General features: G+C 34.9%; 1 protein-coding gene across 18 annotated transcripts in view; it reads left to right on the top strand.

Annotated features, from left to right (window-relative positions):
* ATP2B2 (ATPase plasma membrane Ca2+ transporting 2) overlaps positions 1–18185 on the top strand; it is a 439575-nt gene that overhangs the window by 329005 nt on the left and 92385 nt on the right. For 9 of the 18 annotated variants that reach the window (XM_049826145.1, XM_049826142.1, XM_049826160.1 and 6 more), the window contains 5 exons: positions 2071–2328; positions 3331–3456; positions 11840–11965; positions 13742–13774; positions 15251–15346. In XM_049826145.1, the coding sequence (XP_049682102.1) occupies positions 2071–2328; positions 3331–3456; positions 11840–11965; positions 13742–13774; positions 15251–15346 (639 nt within the window). The remainder of the gene's footprint in view (positions 1–2070; positions 2329–3330; positions 3457–11839; positions 11966–13741; positions 13775–15250; positions 15347–18185) is intronic. The other 9 variants (XM_049826157.1, XM_049826153.1, XM_049826159.1 and 6 more) reach the window with 5 other exon arrangements.

The following is an 18185-nucleotide window of genomic DNA, read 5'->3' as shown; positions in this document are numbered from 1 at the left end:
ATCTGCATGTTAGTGTTGTCAGTTAACCTGGACGAAGGCATCACCGTAGGAAACGCCACCTTTCTGTACTTTTGTATGAGCTTGGCTGAATTTCAACCATCTAAAAAGGAAATAAAATCAGTCTTTGACTCTGGTTAGGCCAGACCATGTTTCTTTTGTGAGAAGTAGGAGAGGAGGTAGACTGTTAAAAAGAACAGGATATTCATGATACTTAATTCTAAATCATATCTAATGAAAAATGAATAGTGAATTTTTGCCTTATATTTGCCAAAACAGAATTACTTGTACTAGGAAATAATTTAATCCAAACAAAGCAAAAGTGAATCTATTAATTTGGAAAAGTAATCTAAAATCTAACATAGACCAGTTAAGACGATTAAGGTTAAACAGAGCAAAGTTCATTAGTCCTTCCCCAGAGTAATGTTCTGCTGAAGGAAGAAACTGAAGATGTGGTTTGTAAGTTGCATTTGTGACTAGTTTTAAGTAGCGTAAGGTACTGAACTTACAAAAAGTTACTTAATTTCTTTCTTGGTTTCTTTAGCAAGGTTCTTGTACTGCAGGTAAAGGTTCACACTGATCATCAGTCTAAGGGCATCCCTGCTAGGAAAGCCCCTTCTCTGGGGAGTGTGCTTGGCCTTTCAAATAGGTTAAATCTAAATTTAAACTACAGAGAACATTGGTAAGAACTCTGTTTATTTTAATTTTCTTCTGTTCGCTTAGTGGACATTCAGTCCCATCTTCCTTTCTTTGACTTTTGGTGATTTTGTTATTGTTCATACACAAGAGTAATTAATCAGCTGGTTAATGAATTTTGATGCTTGTGTTACAGGGAAATCTTTGTAACCTAAAAATAGAAATCAAATTGCTTGTTAATTCCCTCTAGTGACAGGTGACAAATATACCAAAATTAAACTTTAGTCATAGATGGAAGCAAGACACTTGCTAAATTGCTAAACTCCCTGGTACCTGGGTGAGATGGAAAAGTGATGTCAGATGCCTACCTAGTTCTATTCTTCATGAAAAATTAAAAGATTTCTTTACTCCCTCCCCTCAGTCACTCGGGAGAGGAGGCTCTGTTGTTCAGAGTGAGTTCTTTTTTTTTCTCTCCTGCCAGTTGGGATATCTCCGAATTGTGTGATTCCAGCATGTGTACTTTGCTGTCCACTATTATAAACTATCTTTTTTTAGGCCTTATTTCATCATGAAGGAGAGCTATATTAGTTTTATTTTGTGAACACTAGCTGGGAAATCTATTTAAATTTTAATCGCATATTACTTTGAAAAAAATAATTAGCAGATGTGTATAAAGCAATTCAGAATTACCACTTTAGAATTAATACATAGAATGTATTTTTTAATACTGTTTTACTTGTGACAAAAATAATATACTTTATAGAACTATAAGCATGCCACTATATTACTCTGTAAGGAAGAATGATGAATTAATATTAGGCTGTTATTTTTACTCAGGGTTCCCTAATACATTTCATTATCACATCTAAATACTAATATACTTAGTTCATCTCAGTATTTTTTATAAGCAAGTGTTGCTTATAATTGCATTTGGTTGAGAATATTTAGAAATTGTGTTGAAAACGATTTCTTAAATCTGTTTTAATTTAATTGGTTCACTTTAATTTGAATTTAATGCCACTGCTTTGCATTGATTGATGTTACTCACTGTTTTAGTCCCTCTTGTCACTTTTAGTAAGTCCTCCTTATTTCTGGAAATGCTCCGTGGCTCAGGTGAAGCTATCAACCCTTCTCTTAGATAACCGAATTAGTGCTGCCTTCTTCTGTTTGTTTAGTTTGGGTTTGCCAAGGATAGCTTGTTCAGTTGAAAAATGAAAAGATCTACAATTTCTATTGATTTGTTTTCTTTCTCTTTTCCTCAGACATCTTTATTTCTCCTTTTTCTCTATTCTGCCAGTTTCATTTAGCAGACAGCACTTCAAAAAGCAGCTATATTCCTTAACCTTGTTGTCATTTCACAGCAAGTTTTTCTTCTTGTGATAAACACGACAAACCCAATCGTCACTTGACTGACAGATTCTCGCATTGTCTTTGCAGGATGCGGTACTGCAACAGGAGGAGCTGAAGATGAAGGTGAGGCTGAAGCTGGCTGGATTGAAGGTGCTGCCATCCTACTCTCTGTTATCTGTGTTGTACTTGTCACTGCCTTCAATGACTGGAGCAAGGAGAAGCAGTTCCGTGGGCTTCAAAGTCGTATTGAGCAGGAACAGAAATTTACTGTTGTCCGAGGTGGACAGGTTATCCAAATCCCAGTGGCAGAGATAGTAGTTGGTGATATTGCACAGGTGAAGTATGGTAAGTTCTGTCAACTATATGTCTACTTTTCTGAGCTTTATTTATTCTCCTTTTCTTTTCTAGGAGAGTAGGCTCACTTCACTGGAAGTGATCTAAAAGACAGAGAATTATGTGATGTCATTATTGTCCATGGCAAGGTAACAATTTGGCTGTTAGAGCAAAAGGAGAACTTAAAGATACTTGCTGTAAAATTGCACTAGGTAATTAATTTTATTTTTGTAATTTTCACTTCCTTTCACTGACAAGGACAAGAACTGTTCATACAAAGGTAATTCTCTTTCATGGAGGATCACACTATTTGGAATTTTTGGTTTCTGTCCAGTTAGGAATAAGAGGAAGTATTTTTAAATGCTCTGTGAAAGGGAATTGTGCTTCTGTGCTTACCTGACTTGGTAGACTGCTCCAGAGCTATGGATCCTGTAAGTCCCCCCAGATCAGATGCTTCTAGTAGGTGGTTGCCTTATAACTATGAGCCATAGGGAAAGCCCTATGCTCCAGTGAATGGGGGGACTTTTGCAGGAATTCTGTGTACTCTGTGTTTGACCAAGCTGGCAAATTCCAGCAAAATGCCTGTTCTATCAAGCATCAAGTTTCTCCTGGACTTAGCTAAGGGCTTCCTGAGAGGGGAAGGGGAAAGGGCAGCTTGAGTGTTTATTAGCCACTGTTAATTCCTATGAAGTCTGGTAGAGAAACATTCATGTCATGTTAAGAAGAGTACTCCCCCTGCCAAATCTCAGTGATTATGATGTTCATCCTGTGTTAAATGTGATGCGTTCTGGTTCTGGGACAGCATTAGGCAAGAAAATATTTGCAATACGAAGGCCCTTCCTTATAGGTTTGCAATAATATGGCTAATATGGACAGATATGGTAGTAGTTCTTTCACTTTTGCTTTCATTTCAATTGTTGTTAATTGTGATTTTGTAATAAAAATCAGTATGTAATTATAAAAACAATCTTACTAAACCACTGTGGTTTTCCATTACCATGTTCTTGCTGAAAGGTGATCTTCTACCTGCTGATGGGATATTTATTCAAGGAAATGATCTTAAAATTGATGAAAGCTCTTTAACTGGAGAGTCAGACCAAGTCCGCAAATCTGTTGACAAAGACCCAATGCTACTGTCAGGTAAATGTGCCTGAATTCTTGCTGACTTATCTTTTACGCACTGCTTTGTTCATGTTTTGTTTTGTTTTCTTTTTCCACACCGTCAGGTTTTGGTAACCTAGATCCAACTGATCATTTGAACACAGACACTGGCCTTGTCTATTTGTCATTCAAAGGACGTGCTATTGTTTTTTGACTGAAAGCAATTGTTTCTGATCGTCATACTTATTTTATAAAGTGAGAAAGTAATGAAACATTTTCAGAGGAAAAGGAAAGTATCACTTAGGGAAATAACAATTGTTTCAATTCATTTTATGCTAGTTTTAATTTAACCATTAAATTCAAAGCCTTTTAAAGTCTCTTTAAACACTTTCTTTGTGTGTATACTAGATACAATAGAAAAAGAAACAATGTGCTTAGAAGGAAATGGATATACTAAAATATGTGGGCTTGACTTCTTGAATTGTGGTAAATTCAATAATATTTAATATTTATATTTTATAATATAACTCCATACAGTAAATCAGTTAAATAGAATATGGTTTTTAAAATTCCAATTAAGATAGTTTCTAAATAGATTGGTTGTCAATAGTTTCCAGCTGGGACGTGATCACAAAATAACAGCCTGCTGATCTCATACTCATCATCAATGTGTTATAACCTGAAACAGTCATTTTCAAATACGTTTGAACTTTTTATTCATGGAAAGGATTCACTTTGCTGTCTGGTTGTACAGTCAGCCAAGAGTCATCCCAAATAGAACACTTATGTTGCAATGCAGCAGGTAAGTACGCATTCCTGCAGAAATCCTGCCCCCATCCTGCCTCACTGAGCCGGTGTTTCCCAAGCAACAACTGTTGGGAGATGCTTTTGCTCAGAAGAGACAAGTAGCAACAAGTAAGGATGTGAAAATTTTTAATGAATTAACAGTGCAAATCCTTTCCAAACTTAAAATCAGATAATTAGTTCACTGTTTATGAGATTATGAATGTTTATTATGTAAATTATAGAATTGCGGTCTGGTAAAAACCTGTCAGATTTCAGTCAAAAGGTGGCTACATTAACTTCAGATGAAGAAATTGCTAATGTTATTTGTAGACTTGCCATTGCCACGGACTTCATGTTACAAAAGACCATGTTCATTAATTTTAAATTTAGCAAGTTTCTAGCATCTTTCCGCCTGAAACTGTGTATTGAAAATTATTTTTGTCAAAAATCACGACACAAAAAATTCCTATTGCTTCTGAGAATAAAACAGCAAAACAAATGTCTTTTTTTTAGGAAAAAGTTTCCTTTGGTTTCTTTAAAAATATGCTGGGTTTTATTTGTTAAATGTTTTGCTGCAGTGTCTCTGCCAAATGCATACCTTTTGTTGTTCATGTTGTAAACCCCCAAGTTTTTCCAAGTTATGAGCGTCTGAAAAATATATCCGTGCAAGTTCATTAGAGACTAATAAATATTAGCGGAGTAGCTGCAAACTCTGAAGGCTGCATTTGTGCAGAGAAAATACAACGAAGAGCTCAGCATTTGCAGGCAGCTCACATATAGAAATGCTGAATAGTGGGGACACTTCTGAATTCTTGGTGTCCCTCTTGACTCCTTGATGTACCATAATTTAAGGAACTGTTCTGACTTTCATGAGTGATGTATGAAACTAATGACTGTTATTTTTGCTAGATTTACAATAACATGACTTATCCTAGTAGTGCAGATATTTAGGCTTAACTTGATTGTAGTTTAAGAATTCTCTTGGAGATGATTTCCAGTGTGTAAACAGGGAGGCCTGCAGTGATATTTTGAGGAAGGGTAGCTCACTGCTGCTATTCCTAACAAAATTTTTAATCCAGCGTTGTCCTTGAAATATTTGGGGTGGGTTTTTTTCCATTTCTTTTTTCTTAGCTGATAGTTGTACTGTTTTGTAAATATAACTTCATAACTAGCATAAAATTTTCATTTTAAAGAGATAGTTTTGATAATATTTTCTTATAGAAACTTCTATCATGAAATATCACAGACTTCTATCAACTAAAATATCCTGTTGTTGAATTCTAGAGGTTTTCTGATTATGAAGTTTCCATTGACTTGTGTACTCATAAATATTCCTAAATTGAATTAGATCTTTTTGAATACCCACAGATTTCAGTGGTGGCTTTGAAAAAACATGAAAGTATTGCCCTGAAGGGCATGGTGGGAAGAGAAAGGGAAAGCAATCAAGTTAGTTTTGCTTTCCCAAACCTCAAATTTCATTGCTATAAGGAGACAAATTTGTCTTTATGGTTTTATTGCAGAGTTAAATAAAGTTTATACGCTTTATTTTTCTCTATTACTATGTAATCTCTATTATGCTTACAAAAAAGGTGAAGAATTAATGTGATATTTTAACAAGCACTGTATACACCTTTGTTCCATACTTAAAATTTTTTACTCATGTTGTGTTAGAAAATCGCTGAACTCTATTTGCTCAGGAGCAGAGTTGATGATTTGAGATTCTATCATGCAAAAAACTATCGTCTTCCATACATGCAGTGCAAGGTTTAATCCTAATGGTGTGGGAGTTGATGTTATTGTTAGCTGATGGAAATTGTTAGTAGTCCAAACCCCCAAAGCTTGGAAACCATCATGTCTTTCAGGGTGGATTTGACCTGGTTTAAAAGCTGAGTTCCTGTTGGATTTTAGCCTAGACCTACATTTTTATAAAACTTGTTTAAAGAAAAAAAAAAAACCACAAAACCAAAACCAAACAAAAACAACAAACCAACCCCCTGCAAAAAACATTGAACAGACCTTAAATTTTCCTCTTATCTTTGCACCTGAAGACATCAGTAAGTTATCTCCATGTAGGCTTTTGGAATTTAGACAAATACAGTCAGGATGTTGCTTGCCACTGTTCTCCCTTAAGCATCTGTTGGAAATGAAAACAGTTTGGGTGTGACAGAGGAATAACTGAAAAAAGGTAACATTTGAATTGCAGCTACAGTTTGTTTTGTGAGTCTAAATCTGGTGAAAGATAAACACCCTGAATCGGGAGGTATTATTTTCACCATTGGCACCTGAAACAACATTTTTAATATTCAATCAGTTTCGATGACATAATTAAACTAAATGAGTTTCTGTGCTTAATGTCCTGTTTAATCATCCAGATAGTGATTTACTGTACTTGAGAAGCAATTCTAAGGGTACAAGTGCTGACTAAACCAGATGGTTCATTTCCATCTGTATATAGCACATTTGGTAGCACCTAGGAAGGCAGACATGGAAATACAGACTCTGATATACCTGAAACCAAAAGAAGGAGCTTCTCTTCTATAGTTCCACTGTACTTCTGTCTAAAACATTTTCCTTCTTTTAGTTCTTTAACAGAGGTTTGCATGCATGATGTAGCATAAGCCATTGCATCAGAAGTCATCAGCTTAAATGAGACTGTGGTGACGTTAAATTTCTTTGCAATGCGCATGTGCACGTATCAACCAACAGATAAAGACAGCTTGGAGAACCCAACTGACTGCTACTCAACTGTCTTCACTGAACCTGATGTGCCCTTGAAGTTTTGTGTAGTTCAAAGTTCGCAGAAATCCATGATTCCTACATATAGACGTTTTGAACATGAGTCTGCCCTCAGCATTGCACGCAGTGAAGTATTTTGGGGTACCACGTATTATAATAGTTAACACTGTAAAAAATACCTTATGAGGCTTACTGTTTAAAACTTTTTTCCCAAGTATTTAGATTAATTTGATGAAGGTATGAAAGAGTGACACAGAGGAGCTCACCTAGCATAGTTCTCACTGAACTGAGACTCACAGAACATTACTTTATCCTAACCTAACTTTTACAAATGCATATTTCTATCAATGCGCAACAAGGATTTGAAACAAAGTAAACAGAGCTTATTCAAGAACAAATAAACAAAAGAAATCTCTTGGTCATGGTGCTTTGTTAGGTTTTGGAAATAAAAAGGAAGCCCGATTAAGGAATCGGGTCAGTTACTGCCTGGAGAAAAATAGTTCTGATTCCGTCTTAATTCCCTGCCAGAAAATATTCTAAGCTAGGCTTCTAGCACAGCAGAAATTTTCAAAACCAAGCAGCTGACTTCAAAAGTTCCAAATTATTTGGTTATGTTGAAATTACTTAAATTACTTGTAAATAAGTTTTTTTCTGGAAATCTCCTTTTTTTTTTTCTCCCTGCCCCATACAGGATATTCTGATGGTTGGTTCACTTTATTATTAACTTCAGTTACCTCTTAATAATCGCAGTGACTGAAACAGTTGTTTAGAGATGCTGATAGAGAATTTTTGTTTACCACAAGTTTGCTGAAAGCAGCAAAACAGTATAAACCCCCCAAACTGGCACGCTCTGGTTTTCTTTTCTTGTTTTTCAGCCCTATTTCTAATCTATTTCACCAGTACTCTTATTAGATTTGGGATTTTCTGAATAGTCTCATGTTTAGTTGCATTTTTGTCTGAAAAGTATGTGCTGTAATAGGTTCCTTATCTGTCTAGTCTGTTCATCTCTTTTCTTACTAAACTAGACTTCTTCCTTTTCTATCTTGGAATATTCACCATTTATCAATTTCAAATTAAATACTCAGCATGTGAAAAAATGTGTTTTACTAATACTGAAAAATTACTCTTGAGAGGGAAAGTAGTCAGGAGAACTGTTCAACGTGAAGTTGAAATACATGGTTAGTGTACAGATAAGTGAAAAACATGCATTCATTCCAGAATTTCATTTATATAACAATAGTTGATTGAAGTCATAGCGCCCATTTCTTTACTCAAGCTAATGTAATTATAATACCGTTTAAATGGTGAAATTGTCAGAGTTAGGTGGAAGGAGGTTCAGGTCTTTCGTTTAGCTTAGATGCTGAAGAATTTTTCCAATATTACTAGTGGAACATAATCTGATGATAAATTAGTACCTGCTCTAAAACATGCTTTTGTATGCACCTTAACAGTTTTGAGTTACATTTTACGAGACTAATGTTAAGAAAAGGCTCAGAAAGGCGTTTCAAGTTAAGACATTTTTGCCCCTTCCAGGTGTGCAGAGCTAAGCTTGAAATCCTTCAAAACAAAACATAGGAATACTAAAAGCAAGTTCTTAATTAAAATATATTTTAAATGGTGTTACATCTTAAAGGAGGTTCCTCTAAATATCTGAATTAAGTTTCAGACATTTTCTGTTTTGTCTGAACCACTACAACCAAGCGTATTTTATTTTTTAAAGGTCTTTTCTGTTCCTTTAGCCTTGAATGTAACTTGGTTTTTGTTGTTTGGGTAGCAGTCCTAATTTTTTATGTTTGTGACATTTTTCTTTATCATATGAAAGCAAGCAAATGACTTTTTAAGGAATCAAATTTTATCTCAGAACTCCATAGGAACAGTTCTCAATGTACTGAGAAAGTCTGATGCGCTTTATTTTTTTAAATACATCTGACCATTAGTGCATTTTTGTTTTTATTTGGCTTATTTCTGCTGAAATTTTCTTAGTGTTCTGATGAGATATTTATGCTCTGAAATTAGGTTTAGTGTTGACAGATGTTCTCTCTGTTCTGTGTTTCTGTTTTCCTTTTAAGAACATGAGAGATTCTGCTTATTTCAAGAAAGATCTTTTGATTATAAATAGATAGTTGCATTGCTTAGTATGTTCTAGGACAGAATTGGATGAGCAGTAATAAGAAAATGGGAATTTTTTTAAAAAATGTGTTGCAAGGGTGTGTGTGTATATATATATTAAAAATATTGATCTGTTTAAGGACACGTGTCCATATATCTTTCCTCTTTTCAGCTTTTGAGATAACTCAATGAAATGAATATATGTAGGTGAGGATGAACCCAATAAATGTTTTTTAACAAGGGAGGGAGAAAGAATCTTTCCATGACCATCCAGGTTTAATAGATCTGAATGCCCAGTAAGATTCTCCATGGTAAATTAATTATATTCCCCGTTTGCTCAATGCAACAGGCTCACAATTCAGTTGGTTAAAAGCCATTTTGCTGGAGTTTGCAGAAAGCTTGTTTGAAGATTTCTTTTTTACTATGGCTTCAGGTGTGCCCTGCTGTGGTACATTTCAGGACTACAGGCACCAGTGAACGACTTCACTTAGTTTTAAAATATTGAGTGGTAGTTAATGATGGCAAATGTTGGGTGGTAGTTCATGATGGTAGTGGGTAAGTGATAGGGGCAAGACAGTTGAGAATAAGCATACGAGCATTTTTACCTCATTAGCTGCAGAATTGTTTAGGACAAGTCAGTTAATGACTCTACCTTATTCATGCTATTACAGAGTGAATGAAACCATGATGTTGTCTTAAGTAAGGTATATGGAGATCGTTACATTTATGGAAAACTTAATAATTGTAAAGCAGTACAATGTAAATTTTGAAGTTAGGTGAGGATCTAAGGAACCATAGATTAACACCCAACAACAAATAGTAGTTTGTCACTGCAGTGACAAGGCAAAGAGTAAAGTGAGCAGTGTAATTATAAGCAGTATAATTTTTATTACCACAGTGGTCAAACTGATTAGTTGATTCTTTAGTTGACTCTTAAAGCAATGAATAGCTTCAGAAGAAGTGTAAAAATTCTTTCCCTCTCCATGCCTCCCCTGCTCCCCCAAAGGAAAATGTGATTACTGGATTATGTTCTGATTCCATCTGGACTCATTCTTCTGATGTCCCACGCTGCAAGTCTGGAATAATACAGGTCTTAAAATATAGTTTATTTAAAACTATAGCACCTAGGATTAAGAACAGTTGTTAAATAATAGAATACTTTCTGAGGAGGTTCTAGTTAACCATGTGTCCATCCATAGGTCACCTGGAGGTATAAATCTGTGTTTGACTTTTTTGTATACAATGATTTTTTTCTCAAGGCTAACAGTTTGTGTGTTACAGTCTGTTTTCATAGTTTCCAAACTAATTGCTTCTTCAAACACAGGAAAGAGTATTTAAAAAACCCCAAAGCCAAGTAAATTTTCAATCCCAGCTTGCTCTGTCAACTCTGTGTTAAGAAATGATTGCTTTTCCTCTGTGTTTTCACAGTGACTTACACTTAATGGGCATAACTTAATTTTCTACTACTGAAGGATAAAATATAAAGTCTATTTCAATGAAAAGCTTTATCTATCAGTAGTTTCTGGTTATTATGTATTTGTTTTTCATCTGTTTCATAGGAGCACGTAGGATCTGCTATATATCTTTTAAAATTTACTACCCACTGAAGACATCTTTCTTCAAACACTTTAAATATTACTTCAGTAATGAACTTTTTAGATAAAGACTTTGTCACCATATGAAATGACAAATTTGTCATTTGATGCCATCCTTGGCATATTTGTTCCTATGCTTCAATAACAGGGTTTTTTTAATAAGCTTTTAGTAGCTGGCCTTATATACATGTCATAGCAATAGGTTGTTCTTCAGACTTTTTTTTAGAAATAGCCAGTGTGTAAATGCATAGAGTGATCTTTAGCAAATCCTCTCTCATAAAATTTTCCCAAAATGTAAATCAGAATACTTCTGATCATTTCTAGGAAATTCTATTTGTTTGTGTTTCCACAACTCATAGCAAAAGATTTCTAAGAGGCTGTGATCTTTGATGCACCTGACATTTGGTTCAATATAGGAATAAGAGCTGTAAATAGACTATTTCTATAGAATAAAGCACAAAATATTTCTCAAAAGGAATTTACTAAATGATAAATGATAAAATTACCTCAATAAACAAATGATCCTTCTCAGTAAAACTTAATGTACATTTGATTTGTTTTAGAGTAATAGAAATCTCTCATACTGAATTTGTTTCCAAGTGTATGCCAGATTCTTCTTGCTATTTGGGAACCTCCTGATTTAATTAAACATCTCCTTGAAGATTTTTCTCTGTATTGATTTTTGAAGTTTGAAGATGTGAAATTGTCTTAAACAATGTGTTTTCTATGCCTGTAAATCGACCATAACTGAGGAAGATGAGAGAAATTGCACACATATTTTCACTTTGTTTATGTAATAGTATTCCATGTACAGTCAGTGTCATCTTGACTAGAGGCACAGAGGAATGTTTGCAGAACTCTGAAAAAATATTTTCAAAGTTACAATAATTAACTGTGTGAAGCTATCTTCCAAGATAATGTGAAGTTGGTTAGTGACAACATTTCTTTTAAAAAGGGAATCTGGTGTTTGCGGTTAATGGGTGTGCAGCCTAAGATTTGCAGTTAAGCATCCGTTCTTGGTTGAGAATGATATAAAACAATAGGGTTTATTTTTTGTATGTAATTATATTGGCCTCAATATAGATTTTTAAAGTGTAACAGATCTCTCTTAGTGCTACAGTAGAAGTCTTGCATCAAATATTTAATGGTTGTTCTTATTTTTTTAGCTATATGTAACTTATATTGCATATTTTCAGGTACTCACGTCATGGAAGGCTCTGGACGGATGCTTGTAACTGCTGTGGGTGTGAATTCTCAGACAGGCATCATCTTTACTCTGCTAGGGGCTGGAGGAGAAGAAGAAGAAAAGAAAGATAAGAAAGGTAAATTTCACAACACGTAAGGATGCTCCGAAGAAAGCTCTTGGGCTTTGTGTAGCCAGAGCATTCCTCCAGTCTTGACAAATAAATATGATTTTAAAAACTTCCTTTTTTGTATACATTTTTATCATTACATGTCACACAGAAAAACAGCAAAAGCTGTTAACCAATAAATACATTGGATAACAAGATGTTTTTCCAGTGTGAAACTGCAGGCTCTCAGTACATAATTAAATGCAAGGGAATACATGGGCATACTCCCATCTTTACATAAATCCATACTCACCTAAAATTCGCTAAGGTTTTTGCTCTTGTGCATTTACCTCTATGTAATATCTTTTTTTCAGAAAACAACTTGGCCATGGAAATAGCGTTTTTCTTTGAGCTTCAAAAATAAAACAAAGATAAGATGCAGCTTTTTGCTAGCCTAGTTGTTAAATGTCAGTGACTGGCTTTAGAGGCATTTTAATTTCTTAAGGTGTAAAGGTCAAACTAAGAATAGTAAAAGACAAGAAAGTAGCAGTAAATGTTAGCAGAGAGTTTAATTTTGATGTCCTGTATCAGTTAATGAAATCAAGAAGTCTCTTCAGATTTTTCGCCTTATTATACTGTGATGTCATAAGCAATTGCTAACTTCTGGGTTGCACACTAAGCAGAAACATGATTTAATGTGTGTCCTTTCCAGTTTTTGTTCATACAGTCTTGTAAATTGTTCAAGTCTACTTTCAGAATTTTGTTCGAAGTTTGTTCTAAGAATATTTATCTTTTAGACATAATTAGGGGCCAATTAATGCAGGGGTTTTAGATATTTCCACTCTTTTTAGTGGTTTTTACTGTTAATAAAAAAGAGTAGCATGGCTTTACTGACCATTTTACTTAGTATCTGTCAGGCAGTGTGATTCCACCTTTTTTTCATTTCCATCCTTTTAATGTGAAGCTGCAGATAGGAAGGCGAAATTCAAATGGTTTTCATGACCTACAATTTCCATTTCTGAACATGTTCAACAAGTGGTTGCACTTGACTCCGTGTTTCTCTGAGGAAATCCCTTTTTACTTGATGAAAGACTTTATGAAATGTTTACCATTTCAGTTCTACACAGAAGTGCAAAATACCTGCTAGGCATGGTAAGTTCTAAGAACGTTAAAAGGAGAACGACCAAAACTTCCCAAAATAAAACTCTTCATGTCAGACAAGTTTTGAGCAACACCTTGCCATCATTAAGAGAAAGACTCCTAGAAACAGACTTTTCGAGATCTGGCAGCATCTGTTTTGGCAGTGTCTGAGGGTATCGTGGGTGAGAAAGAGCAACTTCAGGACCCGTTTGCAAGTGAGAGCTGTCTGCCCTGAGGTCCTTTGTGTGACTGGGGTAGCCTTCTCTGTAGGCTATTTTGCTCAGGACACTGGTGATTCTCTCGTGTTTCAACATGCATCGCCCTGAAAGACAGGGAAAGAGAAAGCACAGACGGCAGAGTAATGCACTGCACCGTGGTCTTACAGAAGTGTGTAAGAACTTGCTGTGCAGACACTGAATCTAACTGAGTATAGCTACAATACCGTGAAAATTCCCTGAAATTTTCTAATGTCGCTCGCAGCTTTGTGCAAGCGCAGTGGAGTGCCTCGCGGAGCTGGTAGCAAACTGAGGCCCAATCTCAAATACTGTACTCTTGCATATAAACCTGCAATTCTCTGAAATCCTGCCAATCGTAAATGTTTGTTTCAGTCTTATGTGGGTGTGTGCTTTTATCGCTCATTAACATTTTGTAAAAATCATCATACAGGTGTGAAACAGGAGGATGGACATCAGCTTCCAGGTAGAGTAAGAATTGTACCACATCAAATGAAAGGATGAGGCTTTTAGCCAGCAAGCTTTGGTGCAAATCAGGGTTGAACTAATGATTAAAATAATTGTCTTTGAATCAGTCCAGTTAAATTAAAGAATTATTTCAAATCAACGGGATTGTTCGTGGCAAACATTTAAGTGTGCACACATTGTTGGTGTTGCAAATCTTAATGTTACGCTTGAATAATCAGTTGTTCTCCAGAAGTAAATTACAGTATATTAAATGTTGGAATGCATGATTTGCTGTTAGCAGTTCATGCTGTGCTGGTTAGTTTGAATATCCAAATGGAATAAAAAATAAGCATGAGTAACTAAAACAGTTTAAGTTATTACCATCACAGTAATCAAATTTGCAATTGAAATTTTCATGAATGTAGTTACACAGGATGTGTTTTTAAATCCTGTATGCTGTTTATTTTCTTCTCCCAATTTACCATTTGTAAATAAAACAAGATCATTTTTCTTGAATAACAAACCAGTACAGTGTGAAACAGTCACTACAGGTCAAGTACTGAAGAAGTTCAAGAGCCTCGATCAGGATTCATTATAGGACTTCTGTGTTCTATTCTGAACAATTAACCAACAGAAAAAACCCAGAACTTATTTTACCTATTATTTCTAGAGACTAATTTTCTGAGCTCCAGTATAAAAAAAAAATAATAAAATAATAAAACCTTCTTCGAGTTTTTTGCTTTCCTATTCGGAAAGATTTTGTGACCAGTTTCTCTAATATGCCGATAATTGCTGAAAACAGAGAGGATTTTCTTTTCTGATACTTTTGTCATTTCACCAGAAAACAGGCAATTACATAATGTCTATTATTTGGATTTAAAATAACTCATTATTCTCCTCAAGACTGTATTTGCCATTTCCACATACAATATTGAAAAGTCTAGTGTTTCCACTCAGATCAATGTGCATATTAACGAGGTTATGGCAGGATGTAGATTAAGCCCATGTTAGGCTGGGATGTATCAGCAATAATATGTCATAATATGCAACATTACATAAAATACAAAATATGTAATGTTGTATATGCTATGTAGTAAGCTGCATGTCTTAAAACTACCCACGCATTTTGTATATTCATTAACTCAAGGGAAATATTTCAACCATTCTAATATTTGCTTATTATGTTAAAGGTAAAAAAAGAAAAAAGGACCAAAGCAATGTACTGTGTGCAGTCAGTTCTCACCAACTGTTAACTTTGTTAAATGTCTTTCATATTTATTTTATTCTTATTCTTATTCTTATTCCATGTATGAGTTTTTGCCTTACTTTGTAACACCTTTGTAATGACATTTTGCTTTGGAAAGTTATGTAAATTAATTTTAAACAGATTGATTTTGGAGAAAACAATGCCATAGTATTCCATAAATGTTTTTTGTTTTGCCATGTTCATATTGTTATTATTATTTATTGTTTTTTTTTATCCATTATTGCTCAGTAGATTCTTCCCATCCCTCCTCCCACCCTCCTTCAGCTACAGATGGTGCAACAGGTGCAAATGCCACCGATAATGCAAATGCCAGCTTAGTCAATGGTACGTCAAGAACACGTAGCTTGTTTTATTTGATAAATTTCTCTCCTGACTATATAAGATTCCCTTTACCTTTTATGAACTGCACAGATGTTGTATGTGCATGTGATTACCCCCTGAGAGATCCTACTCCATAAACTCTATAGTAGCTTATAAGAGATGCCACAAAGATGCTGTGACTTATTTATTTTATTCACACAGAATTTATTCACACAGAATGGGAGAGGAAGAAGTAGGAATTATGAGGTATTTGCCATTAATTAAAACTGCAGTTCAAAGGAACCATTGAATAAGGCTAGTTTCAAAACTTCCGAGTTGCCTTTACATGAAGTTTTGCTGTAAAGCCCTTTGCATATTTGTCAGCATAGATCTGAAGGACAGCACCATGATGCGTGGATTTCATCCTCTTTTCTTCTGATGTGGCACTCTCATAAGTATTCATGTAGTCTTCATGTAGTTCTGAGAAATAGTGCTGGGATCAGGAATCTGGCTCAATTTCAACTAACAGTGCTTTAGGAATAACTTTTGCTGCTTTGAGCATCTTTTTTGGAAGAGACTGACTGAAAAGTTATGTCTGTGGGTATTTGTGTATGCCCTTAGATAGTGATCATCTAATGAGCCTACCTGTATTTACTAAACATAATAATAAAAAAATACTAAAAATTACTGTAGTCAGTTTTGACTGTCTCTTAGTACAGATTCTTGACCCCACTTCTTAGCATGCAGATATTTCAGTATCTCTTCTAACAGTCTAATTCCAGTATTGAATGGAATGGGTCAATATTAGTCTAGGCATCAGCTGTATTTTTCTGGTAATCAGATACGTTAGTCTTCATTTGTATAGAAACCTTTCCCTCTTGTACAGCACCAGTAATACTGACAAAAGTAATTCTACTTTTCATTGTGTTAGTGATAGAAATTTTTTTCCATGCAGGTCAGTAGTTGTTGCATTATGCATGTGAGACTAAAGTTTCTGACACAGCAATAACAAGTACTAAACAAGTACTAAGACTTACTAGTGTAGTATCTTCTTTAAAACAATGACACAGGAAATCTTTAAGCCTATTTTAAAATAATTTTATTATAATTTAAAAGAAATGTATAACCAGATTTAAAACTTTACTTCTGCATATTCTAAGTTTGCCGGAGAACTAGGATTTGCAATCCCTACATCTCACTGCATGACAGGAACTTGTATCATCCTGGTTCCAGCGCCCCAATTTCAGATTCCTTAGAGACCAAGAACCAGGAAATTAATGATGAATATTTCATTCCCCATTCTTTATGCTCTATAATTCTACTCTGTTGTGTGTAAAACAAACATACACCTACAACGACGTCTTACCAGATACCCTCCTTCAATCCCACTGGAGACTGCACTATTACATTTATACTCAGTCCTGCAAGTTACTGAGTACTAAGTTGAGCATCTGCTTAAATGCTTTGCTGGATGAGAACCACTGCTCAGCAAGACGCAGAAAGGAGTCCTAAGTTGTTCTGACCCGGTCTCTCTGTTAGCAAGTCTTAGTTGCCTGGTAAATAGCTGTTGTGTTTGGTCTTAATGCCTGAACTTAATACGGAAATTAAGTTCCAAGGGATACTAAATCAGTGTCTTAAGTAACTACGTGATTTTCCACCATCTTCTCTCCCATCATAAACAATAGTTACTGCCCCTGTTTATCCTGGAGTTGAGAGATACATACTCAATTCTTTTCAGTGCACAAAGCATAGAAGTCAATTTTTTGTGCAGCTGAATGTGGTTTTGCTTTTAACCCTTCTGAGGTGAGGCGGTTGAATTAATTCTGCAGATCTCTGGTAACATGAAGAGGAGATACTTTCCCCAATTCAGCTTACCTGACATTGTGTTCAGAGGAGAACCAAGACTTGGCAAGTAGAGTTAGAACTGAGGGCTTTGAAATTGTCCGGGAAATTGCCAAAGTCTGGTTTCTGCTTATACTATACATTTTTCTAGTTAGCAGTGATGATGAGTTAGAGAATACTTAAAATGTAGATATTTTTCGGAGGGGAGAAAGGAAGGAAAAAATAAGTTCAAAAGCAAGGAGACCAAGTTCATGCAGAAACTTTCTCGATCTGGACGGAATGAATTTTTTCAATAATATCTGAGAATTCTCCCTGAGATGTGCCTGGAAACAAGTTTTTTTTACCTAAAGTCTAACACCTCTGTGTAGAAAATACCTTCAAATAAGAAAAAAAATTATATACTTGAGTAAGTACTTAGCTCAGGAAATGCTATTGCTTGTTACATGAAAATCAACACATTACCATTTCAAATAAAATATTGTCTTAGTTGTCAATATATAGTTGACACAAAAGAAGTATTTTTTTTTTCAGTCAGTGAGCTTACAGTGATAAATTCATAGAGGTTTGTGATACAGCCTGTTTGTTATCTGCTGTATCGAAGGAACTGTTTTAAATTCTTTGGGGTTCTAGTAGTTAGGATTAAAATACATAATTGTTTGATGGTCTCTGTTAAAACTATGGACGGGGTGTTCAGTTTTTAAAAGGTTACAAGTTAAGGTTATAAGCAGATGAGAAAATTTTACAGAAAGGTAGTAATTCATGAAAAATTGTCTAATTTTAATGTATGGTATTCAGAAAAGGTAAATTTTTAAAAGAAAATATGGGAAGCAGCAATCATTGTTTACAGTTTATTTTCCCCAAATTTGATTTCTTTAGAGAAAGGAGTGCTCACCATTGTCTAGTAAAGCTCTCCCCGATTCCTAAATCAGGATTTCCATGGTGGATTGTTGGGGTTGTTTTGGCATTTGGTATTCAGAGAATTTGTTACTTAAAATTATATTCCGATATAGCAATACCATAG

This window comes from Accipiter gentilis, chromosome 23 (assembly GCF_929443795.1).
Source record: "Accipiter gentilis chromosome 23, bAccGen1.1, whole genome shotgun sequence".
Classification (NCBI taxonomy): domain Eukaryota; kingdom Metazoa; phylum Chordata; class Aves; order Accipitriformes; family Accipitridae; genus Astur; species Astur gentilis.
The sequence above is the reverse complement of the archived record's forward strand: the minus strand, read 5'-3'. Positions and strand labels throughout refer to the sequence as shown.